The 25,254-nt window shown below is 33.4% G+C and overlaps 1 protein-coding gene across 3 annotated transcripts in view; it reads right to left on the bottom strand.

Annotated features, from left to right (window-relative positions):
* Positions 1 to 580: 580 nt before the first annotated feature.
* Positions 581 to 25,254, bottom strand: part of LOC118191489 (hemocyte protein-glutamine gamma-glutamyltransferase-like) — an 87,344-nt gene continuing 62,670 nt past the window's right edge. For all 3 annotated transcript variants that reach the window (XM_085813076.1, XM_085813078.1, XM_085813077.1), the window contains exons 8-15: positions 24,148 to 24,286; positions 12,641 to 12,744; positions 10,676 to 10,844; positions 9,597 to 9,694; positions 6,887 to 7,174; positions 4,050 to 4,210; positions 3,591 to 3,727; positions 581 to 871 (exon numbers count right to left, since the gene is read on the bottom strand). In XM_085813076.1, the coding sequence (XP_085669202.1) occupies positions 730 to 871; positions 3,591 to 3,727; positions 4,050 to 4,210; positions 6,887 to 7,174; positions 9,597 to 9,694; positions 10,676 to 10,844; positions 12,641 to 12,744; positions 24,148 to 24,286 (1,238 nt within the window). In that variant the 3' untranslated portion in view covers positions 581 to 729. The remainder of the gene's footprint in view (positions 872 to 3,590; positions 3,728 to 4,049; positions 4,211 to 6,886; positions 7,175 to 9,596; positions 9,695 to 10,675; positions 10,845 to 12,640; positions 12,745 to 24,147; positions 24,287 to 25,254) is intronic.

Here is a 25,254-nt window from a genome sequence, read left to right as displayed (position 1 = left end):
AACCTCTCAGTCCAGCGGCATTATTACCCATTCTCAGTGCACGCATGACCTTTGTTTGTAACCTTGTCTATTACCATGACAGAAATTGTTATATCTGCATAAACTTGCAACTTTTGGATGGGTTACGTTATTTCTGGTACTAGGGATTGTTTTAAAACTTACAGGTTTGCCAGATTTGCCAATCTACGGGCGCATAATTTTATCCACACTCTTCTAAGCATTGCTGGTGATTATAAAAATACTACATTTTGCGATTGTTGTTTTGTTCACATATGTGACGCCCCCTTGAAAATTTCCTGGTGATTGCTGTCAGGAAATCCAATGACTTTCTTTGTTAGAAGAGTCACAGGAATGACAATCTACGATTCCCCCCCCCCCGATGCGACATAACGACGAGGCATTCCAGTCTTGAGTAATTTCTCTGGTCTTCCGTACCATATGAAATTGTCTCCGTAAATGTGATTTTTATATTTCGTTTTTGAACAATGTATGGCAGCGTTTTTTAAATAATGGCTTATCTATTGTCTTTAAATTTTAAAATCCAAAACAAAATGTCGTGTATAATTAAAAAAACTTTCAGTTTATAAAATACTATTTTATTTCATTAAAAATAATCTCATGAAATGAAAACATATAATTAAGTAGAATCTTGGGGCCATATTTGAATGTGAAGTTATGTCATCAATACTTGTCTTTAATACATACTACTAAGAAGAAGTGCAGTTATATTTAATCTTTCACAACAATTTGTTTTGTTCCTAAGATTTCTATAAGTTGGCGAGACGTGAAAATGGCAGTGATTTTTCTTGGACCCACTTTTCTAGGAACCAATGTTTCGACATGAGTCATGGTGCTCTCCGGTCCTACGTCCCTGAAAATATACATTTAAGATAGTTATCTTCGATTTTAATTTAAAATTTCTAGCAGAACAATGAGTTATTCTTTTGTAAAGTAATAAATATATCAAATTCTAGTTTAAAACCAGCTTATTATTCTTGGAATTTAGGAAAGCAATACTCTGATTGTGACAGAAAGTTCAGTATTTTTTCATTTAGGCTAAGCAACTGAAAGAAGCTGTCAAGAGTTTGATTTAATTAATTAGCACTTTTTTATTTAACATTTCATACTTAAATTCTTGAAAACTTCTACACGTTAATTGTAATTAAAAATATAATCACAAGCGATAATATATTTATTTATTAATACCAAATACAGAAAGAATAATTAAAATTCAAAAGAATAACGCACTTTTAACAGCATTTATTTCAGTAGTTTTGTTTTAAAAGCTTTGAAACTTCTACATTAGATTTTAAATGCAATAAATGCGTAGCAAAGCATTTTTTCTTATATTCTTAATAAGTAACTGAAAATTATTTAAAACTAGGACAAAAAGCAACCTTAGTTTGGCGTAGATTTTTGAAAAAAATTCTGTTGATTTCGATGGCGATCAGATACAGGTTTTCTTCTTCAGGAGAAGCAAAGTTTGCCAGAAAATGAGGGAAGAGCTCATATCCCAGTCACCTAATCCCATCAATTCTGATAATTTTATAATGTTTGAGTTTGTTAAAGTTCCATAGTTATTGTCTTTAACGTTAATGAAGAATCAGGGGATAATATTAAAATACTGCATGAACCTTTCATAAACATCTAAATTTTCACCTTCCTAAAACATTGCGCCCGATGAAAATGTTTTTAAATTCAGAAAAATTCCTTAAACACCGACAGAATCGGCAGGCTCATCTGCTTCATTAACTTGAGTGCCAAAATTAATTTAATTTTGCATAAGTTTATTCATTTAGATAAAAATTATTCAAACTTTCATAGCCTTGAAAACGAATATAAATTTGCTTCTATTAACTTAATACTGTAATCAGCCGATAGATGGCATTGCAGAAAAATCGCTGACAGCGCACTATTGTGATCGAGAATCGGAGATTCTAGAGCATGTGAGTGAGGTGACCGATGTTGTTGAACTATATGTAAATATGTGTAAATATTTAGTGCAGTAATAAAAGAATTTCTAAAACGCTAGCGTCATCCTGAAGAATGAAAGGTAAATACACAATCACCGCTAACCATCCTGACAATCTTATAACAATACCGATAAAAAATTAAATGAATTTTAGTTAAGTTTACTTTGAACATAAAAGTTTATGTTACTGGCAGTAACATAATGCTGAAAAAATTGCTTTAGAAGGGGACAAGAGGATCCATAGAACATTCTAATAAATGTCCTCACTTTAAAATAGTTTGAGAAAACCTGGTTAGAGAAACAATATGCATACTCGTAATATTACATTACACTACATAAGTTTTGCTATAAATAGGAAATATATGCAGGGGAGTCATGAGAAAAAGATTGGAAGCACTTTTCTAGGAACTTCAAATGTGTGAATCACTGTGAAGTTAAGTTTACATTTACTTATCCTTGTTATTCTTGTATGTGAGGATGATCTTTCGTGCAAGACTGTAGACAGCGAAAATAATGGTTCACGTTGCAATTTTTGTACAACTGATTCCTGTCCAAAAATGATTTATAGTTAGCCTTGAATTATTTTAATTCTATTTTTGTGTTACTAATATTAAATCAGAGGCATGAAGTCCTTTCCCGGGAAAAAACAAGCCTGAAAGCTTTCAGATTTCATATTGCATCCAAAGTTTCTCTCTTTTTTTTTTTTTATTTGCACACGCATACACGTTTCGAGAGCATCCGGGCTACTGTCCCTTTGGACTAAAAATATTTAAAAATAGCATAGTTTTAGAATTTCCGATGGACAGCTTCGCGCGTTGGAGATAAAAGTGCTTTTTTCCGTACAGTGTTGCTGTTGCTTCCTTTGAAATCATTGAGTGTGTTAATCAAAAATTCTTTCCCGGGAAAAAACAAGCCTGAAAGCTTTCAGATTTCATATTGCATCCAAAGTTTCTCTCTTTTTTTTTTTATTTGCACACGCATACACGTTTCGAGAGCATCCGGGCTACTGTCCCTTTGGACTAAAAATATTTAAAAATAGCATAGTTTTAGAATTTCCGATGGACAGCTTTGCGCGTTGGAGATAAAAGTGCTTTTTTCCGTACAGTGTTGCTGTTGCTTCCTTTGAAATCATTGTGTTAATCAAAAATTCGTCCACGTCTTACAAAACATGAAATAACTAATAAAACAAATACCAAATTCGGGCTTCCAAGTCCCATATTCGGACCATATTCAGGAGGACTACGTTATTCAAAATTTGATGGCTCTAGGTACCGTTGGTTTTTTCACAATACGAGAAACATACATACATTCATGCAAATTCTTCATTATTTAATTCCTTTAAATATAATACAGGGCGATAACATTTGGTGGCAGCAATCTGAAGACTGAAGCAGACATTTATACTTAACCGACGCAAAATGCCGTTTCGAGACTAATAGCCCTGTTGAGCTAAAATCAGTACTTTCATAGAGGTGGCAAAATATGTTGCATAATGTTTCATTAAGGAAATAATATCTTCAGATAAAATACGACATGGGAAACGTCATAGAAACTTATGTTAATCGATGAAAGATTTTGATTCACTAAAAATCAAAAATAGAAGATTATAAATTCTTACTTGAGAGACCTTTTACGTGGCTCAGCCAGCCCAGGTCCTTCAATAGTTAAAGCACAGTCTTCTAAGGTTCGTTTCAGAGGATTGGTAAAACTAATTCTAACTTTGAAACGTCTATAAATTCTAATATCGCCTTCAATCTAAACAAAGATGATAAAAAAGTATTAGTATATTTTAATACTGAAAAACAACAGTTTTTTTTTAAATTTTAGTCAGACATTTTAATCATATGGTTTTAATCCACATTAGAAGGGAAAAATGCAGTTAGTGTCATATAAAAAAGTAGGATAGTTTCAAAAAATCATTAACTATGCCACGAATCAGTTAATGATTCAGATCCTAGAAATAAATAATTATGTCCTCAAATACTATATTTTCATTAAAATTACAAGCACAAAGTTCTACGTTTTATACAGATGGTGTGTCATACAAAATCAATCTAATTGCTAAATATATGTTTACCTCAATGTTTAACCCTGGCTTCTCGACTTGGAAGTCATCCTCTTCAGCCCATGTTTGCTGCGTTTCTTTTACAGTCGATATGGCATAGATTTTGAGCATAGCATAGTCCACCAATTTGTCCAAGTAATCATCTACGCTCACTTCAATACCTAGCTGCTCCTCTATATAAAACGAAATTTATACCTTATTTTATGCAAAAATTTAATGATCTGTCATTTTCTAATAAAAAATAGTCACTTTTCTCAACTTTCACACTTTTAATTAAAATTTTTTTTTTTTTAAATCAGTCATTTATTTGCAACTGTAGTTGTTAATACAAGATTATTCACTAATGCATATAAATATGCAATATAAACACAAATGGAATTAAAACATGCAAAGTGAAATTTAAAAATACTCTTTTTTTAAGCGAGCAGGATTGCTCATTTTAAGATTTTAAGACATAAAATAAATTATAGGTTAGGCCTGAATATCAGATTAAGTATATGAACAAAGTTTGAAATTAAACGTATTTGTGACTTTTGTGCTTTTACACTGAATTAATTGGGCGAATACCTGCGGTGAACCGTGTCCAGAGAAGTCCTTACCAAGCCTTTCTTTTCGAAACCGTTGGTCACAGACATTACTTCCAATTACAAAAACGTTTTACTGTTGCTACCAATCGGTCAATCCACAAACCCACGACATACATTGTGGCAAGGAGTCATATGTGCCTATCTTTCGCAAGAGTCTTGAAAACCATATAGGTGACAGCTCGACTTTAGATCAGTTCCGCCCCATATTTTAGGTAGAGTACTAGAGACTCCTTTTTACAGCCTTTCGAAAGTGAAACTTTAACTATAATCACCCTATATATGACACATAAATCAAATTTTTCAAAAATTTAGAGATATCTTGATCATTACTCATTCCAGCCAATGGCTCCTCCTTTTACAGCCTTTTGAAAGTGAAGCTTTAATTATGATTACCTTTTATATGACATATGCTTCAAAACTTTTAAAATTTAGAAAGCTCTTAATAATTAATATAGAAGACATAATTACATTAGTTAAAAATCATTGTTATATAGCAGTTTCGACAAAATGCGTTGCTGTTCCCCTTTTTCTAGGTGACTATGTCACTGAGAAAAATTTCTATTGTCACAAGTCTAACAAAAGCCTAACAAAACATTTTATTTCTTTTAAATGATTGCATGTCTTATTAAATTAATGACTGTTCTTTGATAATAACTGCTGAAAAAAATTCTTAAATGAAATTTTCAAGTTTCGTAAAATTCAAAGAAAACCTAGTTCGAAATTACTGAGCACCGATTTCTACTTTTTAAATGCTAATAAATGATCATCCATCGGGTACGCTGGATTTAAGTTTTTGACTATTTTTTATATAGAAGTTGGCAGCTCTAAGGTTTGACATTTTTTATCTGCAGCCATTGACGTTAATAAATATGGCTTGCAGCTGAACCCTTATTTTTATGAGTGAATTTGACCAAGCTTGAACTGTGAATACGGTACGATATCGTGAGAGGATGTCGAACTTTTTGTGGGACCAGTTATAGAGTATTGATATCGAAGAAATGTGGTTTCAACAGGCTGGTGCCACATGCCATACAGCAAGAGAACCATCGATTTCTTAAAACAACGTTTTCCTGGGCGTGTGATTTCCAGAATTGCTGAAGCTAATTGGTTTTCCATATCTTTATCTTTTGACTTAACGCTATGCAATGCTTCTTCTAGGGTGTTGTAAAGTGCAAGGTGTATGGTAACAAACTACAAACAATTTTGAACTGAATAAACAGAAATCCATCACTTTTTTGCTGAATTCAACTGATTTAGAAAATGTATTCGAAAATTTGTTCAGAACAGTCAGGATATACCAACACAGCCCGACGCTGTCATATTTCATAACTAATTTCAACATGCGTTTTTATAAATCAATAAAAACTGATCAATTAAATAATAATTTACTATTTTTCTTTTTTTTTCTTTTTTTTTTTTTTTTTATCTTGAAATTAATCTTGGCCGCAAAGATTTTAAGCCTAGAACTACTGCCTGTAGAGACAAAAACAACATCATACTAAATGATAGAAAAGAGTTACTCCACGGGTGTAATGAGCACTTAAGTAACTTTTTGAATGACCATACACGGGTTTTAATTTACAAAAGCTTAATCAGACCCATTCTTACATACTCCGCTGAGACCTGGGCAATGACAGAAAAAGCTAAAAATATCATTTTTGTCTTTGAAAGAAAAATTTTGAGAAGTATTTTTGGTGGCATAAAATGTAACAATATCTGGAGAAGAAGAACTAACTCTGAACTCTATAAATCCTTTAAAGAAATAGATATAATAAAATATATAAGGATTCAGATAATTAAATGCGCAGGACCCCTGTGCAGAATGGATGAAAACCGAGTAACTAAAAAGATGATCTCGGCCAGACCATTCGGCACCCGAAAAAGAGGGAGACCTAAACTTAAGGTGGCTCGACTGTTTGGAAATAGACTTAATAATTTGAAAAATAAGCAACTGGATGTCCATGGCCAGGGAGCTTGGAATTTCAATTCTGAGGAAGACAAGGGCCCATCCTGGACTGTCTGGCCATTGAAGAAGAAGATGTTTCATATTAAAATTAAATCCAGCTCACCCGATGAGCATCCTATATCAAAAAAGAGCTGTCATAATTTAAGTTTACGCTTTTCTCCAAACTTTACGAAAATTCGGATCATATAACTGCAGAAAATCTATACTTAACATATAAATATATATCAGATAAGGTAACGTGTAAGGTAACAACATATAAATACATATCAGATAAGATATCGTATAAGGTAACTAACTTTGTCGAGGTCTCAAAGTGAATGTGCCTCTCGCTCGCTTGACTTTCCGTGCAATGATACCAGTATAGTAGATGGAACTGGCTGAAAGTACTGAAGTTACAGTTCTCTTTTCATCGCTTTTGTTCTCGACTTCCACAATAACTTGAAAAGGTTGGCCGATCATAACTTTGTCGATGTCTTTAAGTGAGAAGAAAACGTCTTCTTTGCCGGGGAAAGGCATGTCGTAGATATGCGTCAGACCACCTCGGCGAGCAGCGTTCAGAACAGACATCCTTTCCTCTGATGAACCTGAAGTGAAACAGTTCAATACAACTAAAATTTTACATCTCCTTTATATTGCTCAGCATGTGCAATAAGAGCCTGAAATACTTTGGTGGGGAAGAGATCAATATTTAATGGATGGAATAATGTTTAAAAGCCAAAGTTAGGTGGAGATATACTGGATGTAAAACTTCGCATAATATTTTCAGAAAATAATATCTTTCAAGCAATTTACAATTTCATTAAATTAAAAACTCACATTCCTTCCCGTTTAATTACGAAACTGTTAAAAAGAAAATTAAATTGGAAATATTTATAAAATAAGCTTTTTTAAAAAACTCATAAAATAATTAATGAACTAAAACAAAAAATACATAGTTTCACGGGAGCAAGAAATTAAATAATTATGTTTTAAAAAATCATTTACAATTTTATGTCACGAATAACAAAATCCTGGGGCTCTCTTAGTAAATTTATTAAGATACTATATGATGAATGGTTTCTCTATTTTCAGTTTTTTATTACTTTTAAAAATATACACTTATTTTATAAAAATTTTTTGCTTTATTTATTTTTTGATTTTCATCTTTTCAGTCTCAATCACAGAATCACTCTTTTACTTTTAACAATCCTGCTGCGATAAATGGTCGAAAAACTTCAGCGATTTTCGAGAATTCGACAGAAAGATAATAAATTACGTTAATAATTTCATATGAAGTTCATTTAAAAGAATTTTTCCACTCTATCCGGGTTGAAAGCAGTAGAATTCTGAGTGTTTTCTGAAACGAAGATATGCGCTCAGAATCTTTTCAACATTACATTTTAAAAAATCAAAATTATATTTTGAGTATTTTTGTCACTATGCAAATTTTGAACTGGATAGCTTATCAGAAAAGAGTTTGAAAACCTATGATAAATTTTTGACCATAGCGACAAAGACCGTGAATGAACTAAAATTACAGTTTATAGAGAAGAATTAAACTTAACTACATTTAGCATTTCATATTAAGAAATGTTACTTTTTCTCTGCATCTGAAGGAAGTATGCACTTGTATCGAAAAAATAGTGTTAATGCTAATCAAAACTGCATACTCGAATTTTTTTCTTTAATCCAATACTCGAACACTACCTAGTTAAGTGTTACTGACAAATAAGTGCGGAGACCTTACCAGAAAATTCTCTTAAAGTCTTTTCGGAAACTTTGAAAAACAATTTTATTTATTTTCAATTATATTTATATGAATTTTAAATGATAATTTCGGAAAAAAATTGTCATGTCATTAAATTACATTAATAGTTCTTCATGCAATAACAGTCTGCTAACTCAGTATCTAAGGGTTCGCCACACTGGAAAATCTGGCACCCTTTTCACTGATATTCTTACCATAAGACGTGGCGCTACTAGCATTGGAAAATGCCCAATAACGCTTGGCAATTACATTGCATGTGTTTATATTTTCTGATTGCCCTTTGCTAAGATTTGCTTTCTTTTTTCATGCACTTAAAATTTTTAAATGTTAAATAAATTACTGATAAGAGAATAAAATCCAGACAAATGACTTTAACAATTGACCCAAAGCTGAATATTGTTAATCTGTGGCACTTTTATTAAGTTTTACTAATAATTAAGATTTATCTTGATTCTTTCCTTTATGCCTCGTTTTACATACTCGCTCAGTTTAGAGGATTACGCAGATTATATGGCAAGCGGAAAAATTTAAATTGAGAGGCAGAATGGTAACCTACGTGACTTGATTTTTAGACTTTTATTTTTTTCCTCTTTTTTTTCTTTCTTTTCTTTTCTTTTTCTTATTTTAAGAGCGGAATCTATGGCTAGAGCGGATAGATAATTGAATTTCCTTTGGAAAGGCTTATATAGTGACAGTAGTAATAATTTCAAAATGAAAGTCTATTAAATGTAGTTAAACAATGAATAGATTTATTTATTAACAAGCTTTTTCTCATTAAAATATTTTCAGAAATTTTCTTTAATTTTTTTAATACACTCAACAATGCGGGAAAAACACCTTTTTGCGGTATTATATACAATTTTAGTTCGATTATTCACCATATTTTTTAACAATCCGAGATGGCTAAAATATTGACTGGATTTTTGCTGCATTTTGTACATTTAAATAAGTATCTCTGCTTTCACAACTCAAAATTCTAATTTCAAATAAAATTTGCCATGATAAATTTGAAATCAGAAGCATATATTAAGACTGTAATAATGTCAAATGTCTTCAGTAAAGCACAGTTGTTGTTGCTAACTATAGTCAAGATAAATGAAAATGGTAAACCTTTATATCTCTAGGGGTCGCATGCAATTAACAGACCACCACCTAATGGTTTAAAACCTTCCTAAGTGCTTTGGTATCATTCGTCTAAATAACATTTTAATCTGCAAAGGCAGAATGAACATAATTGTGGGAATTGCTGGTATACTTACCTTCTTTAGATTTATATTGGAGGGAGATATCTTCCATATCCCGGTTTCCGAAATCATCGTCGAATCCCGCTCTCTTTGTTACGATAAGTTTTCCGACACTAAAGAAAATAGGACGTATTGAATATTTTTATTTATAAAATATTGAAATTTTGGAATTTTTCATTAAGGCATTTTCATTATAAGGTATTTTATAAACGAATTTATAAATTTTAATTGCACTAGGCTATAATATGTAACAATTTATATAGCTCATAATTGCACAACTGAATAAAAGTCTGATCAATAACTTTCAATTTTCAAATCTATTTTTTCGTCTTTGTGACACTTTCTTTTAATTCTCAAAACATTTTTTCATTAGAATCACTATAAAATTATCATCATAAGAATGCCATTTAAGGTAATTTACCATACAGAAATTTAGGTAAAACGTCTTTGACTTCTGAATAAATTTTCAATTCTAGGATCGTAATCAGAAACATTTGCTATTGCCGGGTACAATGATTCTTTCATATTTTTAAAGATCTTGTGTGCTATGATTAGGATATGATCATATAAGTTCGTCACTTTTAATTCCAAATGAATTCAAAATAATCCTCACATGCCACGGAACATTCATAATGGTATAAACTTTATTTCTGAACACATCTACTTTCTTATATAAGATTTTATACCTGTTGCTCAAGCGGAAACAGCATGCAGTAAGACAGGTCTTACTGAAGTTAAATAGAGCATGCGCTTATCTCAAATGCACTCTAGATTTTCTGCCAAAAAGGAAAACTCAGTGGACTAGAATTGAATCTGTAATATTTGCAATCAATAAGAATACAGTATCTATGTCTTAAACAATGAAACCATTTTCAACACAAATATTAATGAAATCCGGACTACATCCAGGACAAACTGCAAAATAAAAATACTGTTAAGAGACAATATAATAATCGATGATAATTGTTACACATAAGCAATACTGAATAAACATGACAGAACGCACGGCTTCTGTAAATGATTTTGATATCCAATAATGCATAATTTTATATCTTTATCTGAAGTAAGAACTATGAAAAAGAATTCATTCTCACTGGTAAGTATTCGTTTTGAGTTTTTTCCATCCGAATTCAGAGCTATCATCAATCTGCCAGTGTATAACATCTGCGTTTACTTCAGCGAACACAAAAGGCGCGTCGTACAAATAACTTATTTCTCCTCTTCGTATGGCCACAAGGGAAGCTGGTCCAGCTCTATATGCACCTATAAAAGTTCAAAAATAAAAGCTGAAGAATGTGTAGTTTTACGAAACTAAACTACAATGCCGAGAAAGAATGGAATTTTTTATACGCATTTTCATGTTTTAATAAAATGTGAATTTCTACCTTTCCTCTGGATTTAATTGAATAATATAAATAGATTAGACTAATTTCAAGACACTTTTTTGTGCTATTTAACTTTTTTTTTAAATCAAGGAGAAATTGGAATGAAGTGCACTAATCCAAAATTGTCAGAGGGAATATTTTGAATACTTTATTTGGGAGAAAAATGAAGAAATAAATTTATTGAATAAAATCGTAAACGGTTTCGGGCAATGAAAAATGGAATTTAGAATCAGTAAATAAATTGAAGGAACCATCGAAAGGTTATTTTCTATGGTACTTAAGTATTAACTCAATCGCCTCAGTAGAAGTCGCCAAATTTCAGAATGTGCCAAACTCTAACAACCATGCGCCTAACTATTTTTCCGGAAACCATGCTCATAACAATTGTTTCAGTCAAGCAGTACACCCAGTTTCGTATATGTTCTTTTTCGGTCTATTCCAAATTCAAGCGGTTTTTATGAACTAATCATGATATTTCTTGCCTTAGTTTTAAAATATGAGCTTATAGAATTCGCTAGCAGTGGAAGAAACTGCGGTAAACCTTCTGCAGAAATACATAATTTGTCGAACATTTTCTAAAACGAGGAAATGTGTTTCCCAGCTAGCCGCTGCTTTCAAGGACTGAGCAAAGCCAAGTCACCACAATTCTCTGACTTTTTAAAGCGAAAATAGATCGCTGTGTACTTAGGGAGAAGAGTAACTCAAAAAAAGTGCAGAAAGATTTGAAGTAGAATGCAAATATTTTATTTCTTAAATGTAACACGTAATCCTTATTTAATACTTCAAATTTTAATTTCAATTGATAAAATATGTTTCCTTTTTACATGCTGATATTTACCGACTTACGATAAATATCGATAATTTGCGAATCTTTCTAAAAAAACTCGCGAAAAATCACCGTCTTACACCCGGTATGGAACTTTTACTTTTTCATCCGCAAAATATCGCCAAATAGCTACAATAAGTGCCTTTTATGTAATGAAAAATGAGGAAGAACGTAATATTTCTCATTTACCATTGTACAAAATAGTTTCTTATCGTTTTCATCTTTAATTAAATCGGTAATCATCTTTTATGAAAAATTTCAAAACCATTTTAATTGGCTAAAGTATAAAACCACGGCGGCAAGAGTTAAGGTAAATTTCCCAAGAATTTTGATTTCTTGAACAGATTTAAAGATTGAACTTCAGCTTTTATTAGCCTGAACCAGTGTGTAAAAGTGTAATTTTAAAGTAAATGAAAGAATGATAAATTTGACAACTTTTAATACAAAATAAAAGTGGTCAGAATGTCACGGCACCATTTTTTAAAATTATAAATTATCCAAACTGGAAGACGCATTCCAGTTTTACTAATGATGACAAATATAGATTTATTGTTATATAAGAGCTGTAAAGTGCGTTATGGCGTGGAGTGGACTCTCGGATTTATCAGGTTAATGCCGATCAAGTTCTAGAAGATTCTTCCAAAAATCATGGTTTATAAAACACAGATATTATTTTCTAAAGCTGCGGTAAAAACATAGAGTTCTTTTCTACAGCTATCATATTTTTTCACAAATGTTTCTTAAACTTGTCTTTTGTAATTCAGTCTTTTGTAAGTCTTTGTGATAGGTCCCGCAGTAGTAATAAATGTTTTGTCGAAGAAAGAGCTGAAATGTTAAGAAAAATTCACCTTCGCTTGTTTCTTGAGGAGTTGCATCAATAGCCTGCCAGCCTCCATATCCTGACGGTAAATCGGGGCGAACCATCCAACAGTCATTCCAAACATGAAAATTCCTCGAAAGAGAAAGAAAATACGAAGTTAAATTATTTTTTCAAGGTAAAGGATGCATTAGGTAGTCAGAAAATAATTATTTGTAGGAGCTATTTTAAATTTAAATGAACTATTAACGAAAAATTTCAGGAGTAATGTAACATTTAAAACTCCAAAGTTTCTGCAAATAATTTAAGACATTTTAAATAAGAAAAGTTATCATATAATCACTAATATGAGCTTTAAAATAAAATTTATGCCTTGATTAATTAATTCATTATATTTCAGTACCACTATTAGTTTTAGGAAAATATTGCAACCATTCCAAGTAGTAATGCAATTTTTAATAATTATGTTAAATATTTTTCTTGGATAATAATTTATTCAAAAAATGTTGTACAATATAAGTGCATTGCAATGAATGTTTCATATAAATAGTATGTGCAATAGAAGTACATTGTAATGAATTATTCAGATGTCATTCCTTTTTTAAGTAAAGAACATTTTATTTTCCTCAACTGAAACTGAATTTTAAATTTTGGTACATTTTGCTTCTCTCTAGAAATTTTAATGCACATAAAAAGAACAACCTCAAAACAAAACTGCACGCATGGAAAATTAAAAGTACACTACAATGAGTTCTAGAATATTTCTAATTATTCATAATTAACTAATAATTTTCCAGAAATAATAATAACTAATAATTTTAAATAACTAATAATTTTCCATAATTCATAATTTTCCAGAAAATTTCCTAATTTTAACAGAGATAAATTGATCGTAATGGAATACTATTCTACCTCACTTAGGAATGTGATGAGAAGACACTTAATTTTTAAGTTGCATTAAGTTATCAGGTTCAATGTTCCTTCTTACCTTCTTCGGGAACATGCAAGGACCTGACTCGGAACAGAGAGCTTACTAAAGCTATGTTCAAAACTGTGGGAAGTAAACAGGATACACAAGAAGGGTATACAAAACCCTTTATTTTTCTCTATTTATAAAAACTTCCGTACTTCGGAATACACCGACCCGCTACTTGGGGTCAAAACGTAAAAGTATAAAAATAAAACTAAACTCTAATTTAACTTTAGAATAATAAACGTGGAAGATTGGCCTTATATTAACAGGAAGCGTATGTAGTACAGAGAACTGTGAACACTACAATACGTTTAAATTTATCAAGAGGATTAAAACCTCTGGCCTGGAAGGACACAAGCAACTGTGTAACTTCTAAGTTAAGCGGCCTGCTTCGACTAACTGCTTCCTCTCTCTCGCTTGGCAAAAAACCACAACTTAAATATTTGGCGTTCGCCAGACAAACTTTTCATAAAAACCTTAACGCTATAATTCTGGCCGGAAGTAGAAAATAAGAAGTGATAGTAAAGATTTAAAATAAAATAAACGTTAGTAAAACTTAAGATCCTTACATACTTCCCGCCAGAGTTAATTAGTTTGAAACTGAGGTCTAAAACGACCTTGTTGAAAACTTTTAGCTCTAGAATCTAACGCGAGGCCAATCTTTTACAAACATACTTCGCTAGAAACTAGAAATTTAAAAGAAAGAAATTTGTTTTTACAATAGCAGCTCCCAGGATACATCATTTTTTTTTCATCTGTACTGCATCCAAACAGATTCAAATCTGGTTCCTTCCAGAGATCTGGAAGGAAAACTAGTTTAATGAAATGTTAAACAATGAAATGGCAAGTAACATATATAATTATACTTCTCTTAACATTCTTATTTCATTCATGACTATTTTAATTATCTCTCCCCGTGCTCTCTGACATGTGTTGTAAAAGAACACCAAACACGAATGTGTTTCTGTCTACGTGTTCCACACTTCCTCCTACAATCAAAACATTAACGTGTTAAAATTCAACATAACAAGACCTCTTAACACACCCTAATTTCAACTCTAAACCCTGAGGTACTATTCTGAAAGTGTCTAACTCTGAAGTGTAGCGTCAGAGAGCCTAACTACATCATTCAACCTTTAACACATATTCACCATTATTTTTAGTCTTTTTACAGTCACACGAATAAAAAAAAATTTAACATTCACTTTTACCATATCACGGTATTTCTTAACATTTAAAATAACAGTTCACATTGTATATAAGAACATATTAACATGCCGTTAATTTTACACATTTGAAAACATACATTAGTAGTACATTGTTAACTTCTATTCTTTTCAAAGCAAGTGCCAATTCTTTCTACATTGAAATACTACAGTTCAAAAAGTCTTTCAAACTAAAACTTCTTTCTTGCTAGAATGTTTTAAATAAAATTTATACAATAACTTTTTACAATATTTAAATCTTTACACAACGCTATTATACATCAACTTTAGTTTTACGCGCGAGTAATTGAAAAACATAATTCCAATATCGGTAACAACTCATTTCTCGCCCTTTTGGCGATAAAGGTAGACCTCGCATGAGGTAAAACTTCTTGAAATCTGCCACTTGCAGTAAGAATGAAAGATTAACTTAAGTTTGCAAAGTAACATAAAATTTTACTTATCTTTGTGATATTCGGACATCCTTTTCTGGGCCCAGTCCTTAAAGGTATTGCAGACAGTTGTTTGATTTATCCTCCTTCTTGTACGGGCTCGCCCTTCAGTGCCTTCCTCTGGAAGCTTCCTTTTTTCACCAGTTCGGTCACCCTTGAATACCTTCTTTTTCTCCTCTGCTTGTGGTCTTGGCCGTTTGATGGCAGCTGGTCTTGGCGGAACCGGGAACCTTCTTTCGTGTTCCTGCTTGGACCTCGCTGCTGGCCGTTCAAATTTTCCTTGTAACTTTTCCTCCGCCGCTGATGGCCCTTCCGCAGTTCGGCGACATTTGCTGCGTCCTGTCGGATGAGTAGATCTTCCGTTTTAGAGCCGGGTTATAGTTGCCGTCATTTCTCCTGGTTCTCTTCACATACGTCGTCCTTCTCCCTTCTTCATTCTGGGGGTGTTCGTGAACTCTCTTTTGTGGACGGTGGAACGGCTTCTTTTTCTTGCTACCTTCAATTTTTCGGCGGGGAAATTTTCTTTTCACTTGCTCCTGCCTCTTAATGGCTTTCCCTTGTACTTGTCGTTTTTCCACCTCTGGAGCTTGTGCCTGCGGTGTCTGCCGTGCCGGATCCTGCAAAAGATCTGAAAATATTTGCATTTTATTACGATCGAAGTAGGGTTTGATTTGATCAATGTTTGCGGAGCAGGTTTCACCATTTCTGGCTTTTAACACTACTACAGCGTGAGTTATTTTTTCTATAACATATGGTCCTTCAAATCGTGGAAAAAATTTGGCAGTCTTATCTTCTGGTGCTGAAGAAAGTGAATGCTTAATTTTTAAAACTTCATCCCCTACTTTATAAGTTACTCCCCGTCGTTTCAAATCATAATAGAGCTTCTGTTTTCTTTGTGCTACTTCCGTATTCTTCTTTGCTTCCTTAATTAGTTTTTCTGTATCACCCATTTTAAATTCTGGGGCTCTTTGTTGCACATAAAATAATTTATCTAACGGCGTTATAATCTTTCTGCCTAAAAATAACTCAGCAGGAGTTTTGCCCGTTGTATCATGTTTTGCGGTCCTAAGGGCGAAAGCAAATTCATTGACATAGTTATCCCAGCTTTTATGAAAATTTTTAACATAATTACGGATAATTTTCACTATATTTCTATTGACACGTTCCGCTATATTTGATTGCGGCCGATACGGGACCATTTTTAAATGACGTATGCCCAGTTTTTGGCACATGTCTTCAAATATATTACTTACAAATTGAGGATCATTATCCGATATAACTTTTAGGGGCGCCCCGTATTTTAAAATATATTTATTTAAAATAGAATCAGTAACTAATTTCGCGGAGGCTCGTTTTAAAGGAAAAATTTCGGTCCATTTACTAAAATGATCAACCATAACAAGGAGATAGCGACTTTTATTTAACTGACTTTTTGGGAAAGGGCCCAATAAATCGATGCCAATTATTTCATTTGGAAATTCGGATTTAATACTATTTAGAAACCCGGCCGGGCGGAAATTAATATAATTAACTGCTTGACATGTTGGGCAGGACTGGACATACGCCCTTGTTAACTTTTGCAGTTCAGGAAAATAGACTGCCTCGCGTACGCGTTGGATAGTTTTTCGAATACCAGCATGAGAAGCTAAAGGGCTGTCATGGAGGTCCTGCAGGATATTTAATCTAAGACTAGCTGGGATAACAGTTCGAAATTCGTTGCTGGAATTCGTAGTTTTTGTATAAAATAATAGACCATCTATTAGTTCGTAATGGGCCGCCTATTTCTTATCGCCACAATATCTTGGTGGCTAAAATTTTCAGGATCCTTTAAATACTCATAAATGCTTCCAAACTCAGGATCCTTACCCAGTTCGGTTATTACAGTTTCTCGGGCATTTATTGTACATGCTGTGAGCATTGCCACCTTTACAGTATTACCTTCTTCATCTATTTTAATTCTGGATAGGGCATCTGCTACGATATTTTCCTTTTCGGGGGTATGCTTGATTACCAGATTATATTCTTGTAGCTTGAGTGCCCATCTTATTAACCTTGGGGATAAATTTTTCCCTGAGTACAATCTAGTTACCGCCGCATGATCAGAGTACACTGTTATCGGCGCCTTTCCAAAATAGACTCGGAACTTTTGCTCTGCTAACAGAACTGCAAGTGCCTCTCTCTCGGTCGCGGAATAGTTTCTTTGTGTTTGATTTAAAGTTCGGCTAAAAAATGCCACGGGCTGCTGATTTTGCGAAAGTACCGCTCCTACCGCATAATCCGAAGCATCCGCTGAAATTTCTAAATTCTCATCCTTTCCAGGAAATTTCAACACAGGGGCTTGCGTTAATGCTTGTTTTAATTTTTCGAAAGCACTATTGGCTTCGGCCATCCACGAGAATATTGCCTTTTTCCTTTTTAATTTTAACAATGGCTCAGCGATAGCCGCAAAATCTTTTATAAAGGACCTATAATATGAACAAAGTCCTAGAAAAGAGGAGAGCTACTTTGCCGTGTTTGGAGTCGGATACTTTTGTACAGCGATTATTTTTGATTCATCTGTTTCGATTCCTTTTTGAGATATTTTGTAACCTAAATATTTTAATTCAGGGGCTGCAAATTTGCACTTTTCGACATTAACTTTTAGACCGGCCTCATTTAATAAAGAAAACACCTGTCTTAAATCCCGTACATGTTGGTCGAGATTATCACTAGTAATAATGATATCGTCTAAATAGATAAATGTGGACTTTCCAAGAACAGGTCTTAACACAATGCCCATGCATCGCTGAAATGTTGCCGGGGCCCCTGAAAGGCCAAACGGCATACGCTAAAATGCATAAGTGCCAGACTTGGTTATAAAAGCAGTCTTAGGCACGTCCTCAGGCCTAACCCCTATTTGAAAATAACCAGTCGTTAAGTCTAAGGTTGTCATAAATTTGGTTGATTTTATGTTCCTTAGAATTTCTTCAATGATCGGTAACGGATATACCGGATATTTAGTTATGGAGTTTAATTTACGGTAATAAATAGCGAATCTCCACCTTTTCGTATGTGTCAAAGGATAGTCATTATTTTTCTTACATAAGACCACCGGGCTAGCATAACTACTTGAGATGGGCGTTATGATCTTTTTACGTAGCATATCGGTGATATGCCATTCTATAATTTTTTCCTTATTCTTATCATACCGGTATGGTTTTTGGCGAACTGGCATTGCATCTCCGGTGTCAATACTATGGTTAACGGTATACTATGGTAACTCCGGTGTCAATACTATAACCTGAGTAAATCCTGGAATATCACTAAATAACGAAGCAAATTCACTTACCACTTGCCGGATTCTTCCTTGCTCGTCATTATAGGGAGATGGTCAAGTTTTAACATCGGCGGTTCAGCTTTTTCTGCACGCACTGGTTTCATTGTCAGCTTAAGGGACGCTTCATTAAAATCCAGTGTTGCTTGTTCGTCTGAAAGGAAATCTATTCCTAAGATTATATGTGCTTGCAGATTCTTTACTATAAAAAACATCACCTTTACTTGTTTGTCCTTGATACGGATATAGAAAGGTACTTTACCTATGCACTTACATTTTTCTCCTTGCGCAGCTAACACTGTCGTATTATCCGAATTATATATGCGATATTTACGAAAATACTTCCTAAAAAAATCTTCTGCCACACAGGAACACTGCGCGCCTGTATCCAGGAGTGCGGTGGCTGGGATATTATTCACCAAGACTTCAATCTTCGGAAGAGTCAAATTTTTCACCATTACTGTATTTAACTTGAAGGAAGAGGGGTTTTCGTGGCCTTCGGATTTCCGCACCCTCCCGTCAGCAGAAATCCGTTTTAGTTTAAATCCTTTTTTGTTTCCATGCTTTCCTTCTTTTTCCACTGGCCTTGAGACTTTTTTCCTGGGTTGCTATTGAACTGTCGACGTTCGCCGGCTGTTTTTGAATGCTCGGGTTTCCTTACCCACTGATTCGCTTTGTTTCCGTAGCCGTGCGCTTGAGTTTGCTGTAGTCTTGGCGCACCAAATTGGTTTCACTGTTGATATTGGCGTCTTCTTTCGACGTCCGCCGTTCTTCTATTTTCAAACTGGATTGCTAGCTCAAATAACTTTTCCAGTGTAGTCGGATTTCTTAATTCAATAAAGTCTTGCACTTGGGGCAGTAACCTCGGCAAAATCACTTGAATTATTTCAGGATCCGGACGGTTTCCATACAAGAGTTTGAAGACGTGAATTTTTCTTAAAATAAAGCTTGAGAGGTTTTCGATTCTTTGTTGATATATACTAAAAAGTTCCGTTTCTAATTTCGCACGATCCCTTACAACAGGGAAGGCTTTTAGTAGGGCAGTCTTGAAATTTTCGTAAGTATAGGTGGGACTTCCTGCTTGACACAAGAGACTTCTGCCTATACATTTGAACCAGTTAAGCGCTTGGCCCCTCAAAGCGCTGGTAGCTAAGGTAACTTTTTGAAACTCGTGCACGGGGTAGAGCATGAAGTGGTCATCCAATTTTTTGAAAAAACTGGTTACCGGTGAGTTTCCATTAAATGTTGCTTCTGGTTTCATCGAAGCGCGCATGGTCTGGACGATGTAACCAAATCCTTCCAGGGCGGCAGCTGGCATTTCTGGAGTCTGAGCCGTTTCTGCAGGCAGCACAGGTTCTTCTTGAAACTCGGCCATGGTTATTCTTCTTCGTTGGGCGCCACTATCAGGTTCAATGTTCCTTCTTACCTTCTTAGGGAACATGCAAGGACCTGACTCGGAACAGAGAGCTTACTAAAGCTATGTTCAAAACTGTGGGAAGTAAACAGGATACACAAGAAGGGTATACAAAACCCTTTATTTTTCTCTATTTACAAAAACTTCCGTACTTCGGAATACACCGACCCGCTACTTGGGGTCAAAACGTAAAAGTATAAAAATAAAACTAAACTCTAATTTAACTTTAGAATAATAAACGTAGAAGATTGGGATTGGCCTTATATTAACAGGAAGCGTATGTAGTACAGAGAACTGTGAACACTACAATACGTTTAAATTTATCAAGAGGATTAAAACCTCTGGCCTGGAAGGCAACAAGCAACTGTGTAACTTCTAAGTTAAGCGGCCTGCTTCGACTCACTGCTTCCTCTCTCTCGCTTGGCAAAAAACCACAACTTAAATACTTGGCGTTCGCCAGACAAACTTTGCATAAAAACCTTAACGCTATAATTCTGGCCGGAAGTAGAAAATAAGAAGTGATAGTAAAGATTTAAAATAAAATAAACGTTAGTAAAACTTAAGATCCTTACAAAGTAAGCAAAAGGCATTTATGAACGAAACAAGGAAACTGAATATGTAATTCATCAGTCATTTGTGAAGCAGAATTTTTAAAATTAGATTATTATTTATTTATTTGTATTTGTTGAATTTGTGCTATTACAATTTGACCTCTGAAATATAATGATGCTGAAATCAATCCCATAATTATAAATCAATCAATGAAGATAAAATATGCGCTTGTTTAAATTCTTTTTTAATATATTAAAAGCTTTTAAGTAATTTCTGATTTTTTAATATCCAAACTTAATATTGGTTTTAACTTCTCTGAGGAAACAATTGTAAATTATCAATAATGTTTTAATGTTTTGCAACTATTCATAAAATGTGTTAATAAACTTAAGGATATGAAAAGCGTGTATCAAAGCTTCTGACAAACAGACCTAATAGCATAAGTATCGAATACGAAAACGAGCATTTTGGCTAACATCCCTTTGGGCTAAAAATATTTAAAAACAGCATAGCTTTAGAATTTCTGATAGAGAATCTCGCGCGCTGGAGATAAAAATATTTTATTCCATACAGTTTGTTGTCACTGCTTACTTTGAAATGGTTGAGTTTCTTAATCAAAAGTTCGTTAAAGTTGGAAAAATATGAAATAGATAATGAAAATAATTAGAAATTCAAGATTCGGGCTTCCAAGTGCCCGTATTCGGGTGAAGGACTATGTTATTCGAAATTTGATGGCTCTCGCTATTTTTTCACAGTGAGAGAAACATACATTCATGCAGATTATTAATTATTTTATTTCTTGAAATATACTATAGGGGGATAATATTTAGTGGCAACAATTTGAAAACTGACACAACCCTTTAGAATGATTTGACGCAAAATGCTGTTTCGAGCCCTTCTGGGCTAATAGCTCTTTGGCCTGAAAAATGATGAATAATCTCAATCTCAAAGTATAAAAATAGCAAACTAATGAATTAATTAAGTTATTATGATTAATTAAGTTCATTAACATATATTAATTAAAGAATTAAGTTTACTATAATTTTCCTTTTCTACTAACAGGATTTTCACGATTATATTGCAGATGAAAATGCAAATTTTAGTACAATTTTTAAACTGGTTAGGCTTATAAAATGCCAATTTTTCATGTTCTTTTTTTTTTTTTTTTTTTTTTTCATGAGATATTTCACAGCTAGTTTTTTATTATAATGCATATAAAGGGCCTATTAAGATAATAGAACACATAACATTTTTTTAATTATGACGTAGGACCATCTTTAGCATGTACTATCGACAAGGAATAGAGTTATACATTTATAAACAGTTGTTAAGAAATCGTTTCCCTTTTTACTTCCTTGTAAATAAAGGAAGCATTGTAATCGCGAAAAATTTTCCGTATTATATTTCAAGGAAAATATCCATTTTGACCGCTTTCGAATCCATTCGAACGATTTCTTTGTCTGACATCTGCACGTACGGACAGAATAAAGAACTTCTTTTTTTCCAAAACAGATTGTAAAATGGATTCAGGAGGAAGTTTTTCGTGATACATATATTTCATGATGCGAGATACGTTTAAAAACATTAGCCAATGAATGTTGAAATTTTGTACATGGATCTACTGTAACATCTGCATGTGCGCCCCTTGGTGCACCAACTTCAACATATTTCTGTCCAAGGGACCAAAAGTTTAAATTTTTGCCCACCGAAAATTTTGTCTTTCTCTCGTTTGTCGAACTGCTTGTTTTGTCGCAGAAACTCTTAATTGCAAAAAAGAAAAAAAATCCGAAAGCTTTCAAATTTTATATTACGCCCAAAGAGTCGTTTTTTTTTTAAACATTTTGTGTGTTACCTATCTTTATTAACTATCATGTTCTTCGCACTTAAACCATAAAATTAAATTTAATAACAATATCACAAAATATTTAAAAGAGCATATCTTTAGAATTTCCGATACGCAGTCTCGCGCGCTGGAGATAAAAATGTCCTTTCCCTCCGTACAGTATTGCCATTGCTCGCTTTGAAATCGTTTAATTTCTTAATCAAAACTCATAAATGTTTTTAAAATATGAAATAGATAATTAAATAAATTCGAAATTCAAAATTTGGGCTTCTAGATGCCCATATTCAGGTGGAGACGTACGTTATTTAAAATTCGATGGATCTAAGTACCGTTGTTTTATCATAATGCGAGAAACATATATATATTTATGCAGATTCTTCATTATTTAATTTCTTTAAATATAATACACGACTCTAAGATTTGGCGGAAACAATTGAAAAAGTGATTCGCCGTTTATAGTGAATTAACGCAAAATGCCAAAACGAAATTAATAGCCCATCTGGGCGAATTGCCCCTTTGGGCTAAAAATTGTTTTTCTTGAACTGTTTTCAACTGTATTTGGTAATTTAGGATTTTCTGTATCTTACAATTTTTAATGAAGATATTTGAGTTTTTATTTATTTTTGCCTTGCCGTGAAGTGAGAACTGAATTGATTGAATAAGAAATATATCTCTTATGAGATTTGAGGAAATAAGTTTAAATGAGGTGTAGCAAAAAATGTGTGTAATTTAAGAGGCAGTACAATATAAGTCATATGGTGACCTATGGAAAAGTCGTCCAGAGAAACAGGAAAAATAAATATGAAACATTTTGAAAGTTTGTGTTAAATGACGAAATATAATGACGCAACGGAATGAAAAACAGTTTGTAATTCATGCTAACCGAAATTCGTGTTAACTAATAAAACTCCCTGTAAAATCACATATATCGCTGCCGGGAAGCATATTTCACAAGTGAACATCTGTGTAACCACCGAGGGAGTGCCTTCTAGGATGGATCAATGGGCATACAGTGTACCTTTCGATGCTTTAAGATTTAAGCAAGATGGTTGAAAATATTTTGCCACGCAATTTTTCTGTACAAAATAATTAAAGCTTTGTCGATTTCTTCTGAAAATCTTCATTGCAAAGTTCAAATATAAGCAATTGTGAAGATTTCACTGAAAGAATTTCAAATAAATATAAACACATGTTAGACACTCCGCAAAAATATCCATGTGAAATATTACTTAATAAAAGGTGAATAAGATGAATAAAGAAATATGTGATGAACATCTGTGCCCAAATGATATCTTTACATAAAACTGTGCATATGAGAAAACTATTTACACAAATCATATATGTAAATAGAAGTCAGCACTTTTTATTGCAATCTATATGAAAAAGATGTTCTATAGTAATAGCCAATGCAGAATTTTATTCAAAGTGAACTTTACTAATTTGCATTCGTATTCATTTAGTGTGTTAAATTTCACAGAACTGCCCACTCTTAAATATACCGTCTACACAAGAAATACTCATCAAACACTTTCAGTCCTTCTCATCTCAATTAAAAAAACTATAAACTTGAAATCTGTTAATCCACATGTGTTAGCAAATGCGTAATATTCGAGGCTAATTGTAGCGTAAGTTATTTTCTCGATGTAAAGAGCCATAATATGCCACGAACATTAATCCAAATAATAATGCGGGATAAAAATCGCGAAAGTGAAATGTCAGCTATGTGTCTTATAAGTTAAATAACTTTATACCAAAATACACTGATTTGTACATTAATGATACTTACCAAATGGAATCGAAGTTGAATTCTTCCAGTTCATTACCATCAGCGTCAAAATATTTATCTACTGTTAGACTATCATCTGTATCATGAGCAGACACAAAATTCGTCACGCTTCGGCAAGGGATACCAAGAGCTCTGCAAACTAAGCGATAAACATTTGTCAAGAAGTATAAAAATATTGTTGTTCAATAAATAAATTTAATAGTATGGCGATACAAACCCTTAATATATAATAGAAAAAATTTATCACTGTTTTTTTATAAAACATAATGTTATATACCTTGATGTTTCTTTCTTCACACTGTTTTCTCCGCAATGATTTTAAACATTTTCTATGCATATAATTTCACACACAGTAATTCTTTAAGACACTTTTCACGACGTGCGAAACATTCATTTATATACACAAATAGCAATAACTCGTTCAAAAATAAGCCAATTCGTATATTTGAATATGTTGTTAAATAAGAATTGCTGAGTTAAAGTGCAATAATCAAATTAGTGGCGTTGCAATAGAAATACGTCTTCTACGAGGAGCATGAAATTTCATTTTCAGAGCAAGCCTGCGCATTTCGCTGTGACACTGAGATAAGAAGTCGTCTGGTAAAGCCAATTTGAAATTACCTACCAGGCATCGTTTTCCCGAAGAACTGCGAGAGAGTTATTTGGAGACTACAAGCGAGACAAAGTCAGAGGAAAGTGGCCAGATGGCTAAATGTAAGCTCTTCTGTGGTTCATAGACTTTGGAAACAAATTCTGACCACAGATTTGGCATCCAGAAAGTTCATCCAAGGACAGCCAATCGCTACGACGAGCGCTGATGACTGATATTTGTTGTTATGCTCAAAGAATAAAACCTCAATTCCGACTCAACTCAAATACCCCTTTGGTGCAGCCACTGGAAGCTTGGTGTCAACATAAACCGTGAGTACAAGACTTCACGCAAAAGGTCTGTAAGCGTGGCCACTAGTCATTTGCGTACCTCTCATGTCACGTCACAGCAGGGAATGTTTGAAGAGGGCACGTTGACATGTCCACTGGATTGCTGATCAACGGAACTCTGTTCTCCTTACGCATGAGTCCAGGTTTAGCGGTTGATTTGGAGAGAAC

Source organism: Stegodyphus dumicola, chromosome 3 (genome assembly GCF_044657685.1).
Source record: "Stegodyphus dumicola isolate Sdum_Otavi_A_Nest chromosome 3, ASM4465768v1".
Classification (NCBI taxonomy): Eukaryota; Metazoa; Arthropoda; class Arachnida; order Araneae; family Eresidae; genus Stegodyphus; species Stegodyphus dumicola.
This window is presented reverse-complemented; position numbering and strand designations above follow the sequence as displayed.